General features: G+C 42.1%; 1 protein-coding gene across 1 annotated transcript in view; it reads left to right on the forward strand.

The window, feature by feature from the left end:
• Nucleotides 1-4618, forward strand: part of LOC114046895 (multivesicular body subunit 12B) — a 327435-nt gene extending 322817 nt beyond the window's left edge. Inside the window, exon 10 of the mRNA XM_027867509.1 lies at nucleotides 3931-4618. Within this exon, the coding sequence (XP_027723310.1) occupies nucleotides 3931-3939 (9 nt within the window). The 3' untranslated portion in view covers nucleotides 3940-4618. The remainder of the gene's footprint in view (nucleotides 1-3930) is intronic.
• The last annotated feature ends 793 nt before the right edge of the window (nucleotides 4619-5411 follow it).

Genomic DNA, 5411 nt, shown 5'->3' on the forward strand with positions numbered 1-5411 from the left:
ACACACACACACACACACACACACACACACACACACACCCCTTCCCGCACACTGTCCTGGGGTCTCTGGTGATACCCTGGCAACTTAGAGTCTGTTTTATTCCATTTATTCAGGGAATGAATGAGTCATAGTGCTTGTATCAGGTGCCTAAATTCCTGGTTATCACTCTGCCTTAACTGCCCTTCCCAGGCCTCCTCCAGAGCCAAACTCCAAGGTCACACTATCTGTGGATATGTAATGAGAAGGGGGCTTAGAGATCATCCAATAAATTCTCTTATCTAAGAGAGAGAAAACTGAACTCCAGAGAAAGTAAGTGACTTTCCTATTGTCACAAAGCAAATAATTAGCTGAACTGAGTTTGGAATGTCAGACTCCTACTGAAAATCCAGTGCATCCAAAAGTCCACTTGAATGTCTTTATTCTTTCCCACACAGGGAATCTTTAAGTCTTACAGTGTGGTGTAGACCAGTGGTATCAAATGCCTATATAAATGGGGACTACTCAGCCATACAGAAGGATGCCTGCCTGCCACATGGTGATTTAGAGAAAACCGCATATTAATATGACCCGTGTTTTCATTGTATTTCAATTTATTTTGTTAAATATTTCTCAATTACTTGTTAATCTGGTTTGGACCACACTTGGGTATGTTTGGGTATGTTTGTCCATGGCCACCCTTGTTTGACACTTTTGGTTTAGAGATGAAAGCACAGGATTTGGAGTTAGCAGCCCTGGGTTCTAATCCTAGCTTGTCTCCCCTCCATCCTTACTAAGCTATGACCTTAGAATAGTCAATAACCCTGTGCTTCCTCATTCTGTAAAATGAGAAATTTGGGCTAGGTGGCTTCTAAAGTGCCTTTTAGCTCTAGAGCTTTATAATTCCAGGTCTTAATTCAGCTCCATATACATTTACTGAATACCTAGGTGGCTCAGTGGATAGAGCACTGGCCCTGGAATCAGGAGGACCTGAGTTCAAATTTGGCCTCAGATACATGATATTCACTAGCTGTGTGCCCCTGGGCAAGTCACTTAACCCCGGTTGCCTCATATGAAAAAAAAGAAAGAAAAAAAAAGAGGTAGTATGGTTTGGGTATAAGTTGACACTAGATTAGAAATCAGAAGAAATGAGTTAAGAATAATTGATGTGTATATGGCACAATAGAGTTTAAAAAGCACATCATACATGTCATCTCACTGGACTTTCACACCAACCCTGTGAGGTAGATGCTGCAGGTTTTATTGTGCTCACTTTTGTTTTTGTTTCGGTACAAGGCCTGTGATTTAAAAAGGTAGCACAGTATAGAGCATAGAGTCTGAAAGATGGGCTTCAAATCTGCCAAAACACTTAGAAGCTGTGACCATGGACCTGTCATTTAAACTCTCTGGGCCTCCCTCAGTTCACTCATCTGTAAAAATGAAGTGTAGACCTCTAAAGGGTGCCTCCAGCTGAAGCTCTTTTCTACCTTTATTTCATTACGGGCGGTATCAAACTCAAATAGAAACAGATCTTTGCAGGCAGCACATTGACTTAGAAAACCACAGATTAACATTATCTGTGTTTTATTGTACTTTTATTTGTTTTCTTCAACATTTCCCCATTGTATTTTCATCTGGTTCACGCCTCACCCTAGAGTTTTTGGCAGCTTGTGGTTATAGACCTCGAGTTTGATACCTCTGGACTGTAGGGAACTCCCCCTCCTGATGCAGACAGTGCACTGGTCTGAATCTTAGAGCCTTGGAGAGTTGTGAGTGGCAGTGATATTATAAAGTAAAATGACTTGCCCAGGATCACACAGCCAGGATGTCAGAGTTACAATCCTGGTCTTGCTAGGCATCACATCAGGAGTTGGGGAGGTAAAGAGTAAACTTGGGCTCAGAAAGGTCAAGTCATTTGCCCAAGGTCACCCAGCTAGTATCAGAGGAAAGATTTGAACACAAACCTTCCTGATTCCAAATCCAGTTTTCTGTCCCTATGGATGCTGACTCCGTTCCTCACCCACTGTGTGGCTTTGGATAAAATGGCTTTGACCTTCAGCTTTCTCAGGGTAATATTAGTTCAATTCTTATACTGCCTATGTATGTATGTGTGTATATGTGTGTGTACCCATATATATGTATATGTATGTTTGTATGTGTATACATACATACCTATAGATATATACTAGATTGACACCTATATACATGATATTTACATATATACATATATATACACATACCACTGTAGTTAAAGATTTACTTATGTAAAGGTATAAATATATAGGTGCGCCTATATAATATGTATGGATATATAGGTATATATAGGTATTTGTGGATTTATAGACATATAGGTGTATGTGGATGTATAGTTATGTATAGAGGTATGTATAGCTATATAGTTGTAGAGGTATAGATATGTGGGTGTATGTATAGGCGCACATAGGCACTCAGTTGTTGTGAGGATATAATGAATAATAGTTGTGAAATATTATGTGAATCTCTACGCCAGGTGCTTAGAGATGGGGATGGATACAACTCAGAAGATACGGGTTCAAGTCCTACCTTACTAGGCCATATGACCTTGGGTCAATAATCTGACTTCTCTTTTCTCCGTTTCATAGGCTTACCAGTTTAGAGCTGGAAGGAGCTCAGAGGCCATCTAGTTTAACCGTTTCATTTTACCAATGAGGAAGCTGAGGTCAAGAGAGGATAAATGACTTGCCCAGTGTCATACAGGTAGTAAGAGGCAAAGGAAAGATTAGAACTTAGCTTCTCTAGCTCCAAAGCATGGACTTTTCCCACTGGACCATACTACCTCTTAAGTGAAATATGACTTAGTTTGAGATTAGTCTGTCATCAACAAAGATGAGTAAGGCATAGACCCTGCCTTCATGGAGCTTACAATCTAGTTGTAATTTGGTTTTTGATAATTTTCATCCAACTCTGCTCCCAGAATAGTGAAGTAAAACTTTGTTTATCCCCAGAGTTACAATGGAGTCTTACAAGACAATTACAGTCCAGTGAAACTCCCACAATTACCACCATCACCAGAACTCAAAGCTGGGATCCATGGTCTGACTGCGTGAACTCAGATCTCATTCCCATCCGACCTCTTAGCATAGTCCCTTGAGACTGGAATTTCTCTTACTGGGGGTTTGTTATTTATGCTCCTTTTGCCTAGGTCAGACAAACTTCAGACACCACTCTCAGCAGTCCTGGATTCACTGGGGCACATTGTGCATCTCAGCAGCCTTTGCCTGGTTTACCATTTCTCTCTGAACGTTTTAACAGAAATTTCAGTTCACTGGTGCTTAGAGAGGTTGGGCAAGAGAGAGAGGAGAGCAGGCTGATGGGAGTTGCCATTACGTTGTTTATTTCAAGGGTTCAAAAACCAGGCCAGTTCTCGTCAGAGATTTAAAACAGCTTAAATTTAAAAGGCAGCTCATAACTGGCAAACAGCATAAGATTACGGGGGTGTGAAAGCCAGAGGGAACATTAGAACATTTGAATGTCAGAATTGGAAGGAACTTTAAAACATGGAGAGTTAGAACATAGAACATTAGAGCTAGGCGGTACTTTAGAACACAGTGAAACCAAATTAAGGGTTGGATCTAGAAGGACTCATAGAACACTGATCTCTATAGCTGGAGGGAACCTTAGAACATAAAAGCTTAGGGTTAGAAGGGCCTTTAAAAACTATCTAATTCAACACCCCCATCTTACAGATGAGAATGCTGGGGTTAGAGAGACCAAGTGACTTGCCCCATCATCGCACAGCTAAGAACCAAGAGCCAAGTCATGAAACTAAGTTTTGTGATTCCAGTTCTCTTTCTAGGCTGCCACTTGTGAAATGATAAAAGACGGAAGTGCTTCAAAGAACTGAGTTGCTCGGATTTTCATTTTTTTTTGATTGCTACATAAAAACCTCTTCCCTTAAACAACTCCTTCTTGCAGGCTTTTTAAAGGAGGGCCACTTCACTGAAGGCATGGAGAAGTGTTACTTGTTTTGGTGTGTCGAGAAGAGGATACAAAGAAATTTGATTGCTGAACTCTACCCACTGTCCAAACCGCTGATCCTGGTCATTTTTCTGAGACGATGTCATTGCCTCCCAAATTGTAACCCTCGATAACTTTCGTTTGGTTACGAACAAGGAAACACACACAACTCCAGCAAAAACCCAGCCAAAGTAAAGGTCCCAGTGGATTAGACACATGCTCTGTTTCTCTCCCTCTGTCCCTGCCCTCCTCCCTCCCTCTCTCCCTCCCTCCTTCGTTCCATTACAAATTCTCCTGCTTTGGGAAATTTCAACTCTCCCCTCCACCCCACATCTCCTTTGGAAAAAAATACCTTTGAAATGATTGATAAGCCATGGAGCTGATTGGCCTGGCCCTGGGGAGCAAAAACATCTTTTGCAGTTTAATGTAAAACCTTTCACTTCTTGTCTAATAAGTGTTGAAAGAAGCATAAATAGAAATAAGCTGGGATTTCCATGACTAACAAGATGACCACATCAGTGAGCAGTGTTTGGGGTTCGAAATGAGTCAGCTCATGCCTCCCTGGAATAAGCTGTTGTATTCCTCAGCAGCAAGGCCTGCCAGCAACACTTTGAACCTTTGGCAAAGGCGGCTGAGCTGGGCTTCAGAACTGGGAAGTGTGTGAATGGGGGTGGGGGTGGGGGGCGGTGGGGCGAGGACAGAAGGGGAATAAAGCCCATCTAAACTCTCAACTCTGCCCCATGGGGTAGGGGAGAAGATTTCGGAGATAAAGGAGCCAAGTGGTGCTGAATCCTTCTTTTCAAAAGCCCTTTCACATGGTTCCACTTCCCTGCCTACTTTGTTGAAAGATGTAAAAATTTCAAACAACCGCAAAATAAACATTGCAAACCTCGTCTTCTCCAAATGACCGGCATTTTCAGAATTCCATCCTTCTCTCCCTTTGGAGCCGAGGTTTGGGGGTCTGTGCGTGTCTGCGTGTGCACGTGTTTTCCAGTTACTTCAGAAACACCACAGGTAAGGCTGGTGGTTGGGAGTCCTGGTTTTTTTGTGGGGAGGGAGGGGGTGCTAAGGTGGGGGGACAGGAGGGGGAGGGGGAAGTGTCTTTATTACTCCAGCGATGTATTAGATGGGTAGATGTCTTGTCAAAATCAAACAGCTTTTCTTTATTAGGGTGAAATTGTAATGAACTCATCTGCTTCCAATATTTATAAAGAGTCAAGAAGGCCATTAATTCTACTGGTTGTGAATAAAACCATCTGTGATTTCTTTCCATTTGATGGGTTTTGGTTTTAATATACATTTTTCACAAATAAGTGCTGGGGTGGGTTTGTGTGTGTGTGTGTGCGTGCATGCGCACGAGTATACATATGTTGGTGTGTGTGTGTGTGTGTTTGTGTGTGTGTTGGTGACAACTGGGAGTCTCATAAAGAAAGAATGTG

This window comes from Vombatus ursinus, unplaced genomic scaffold (genome assembly GCF_900497805.2).
Source record: "Vombatus ursinus unplaced genomic scaffold, bare-nosed wombat genome assembly UNPS02014786.1, whole genome shotgun sequence".
NCBI classification, from domain to species: domain Eukaryota; kingdom Metazoa; phylum Chordata; class Mammalia; order Diprotodontia; family Vombatidae; genus Vombatus; species Vombatus ursinus.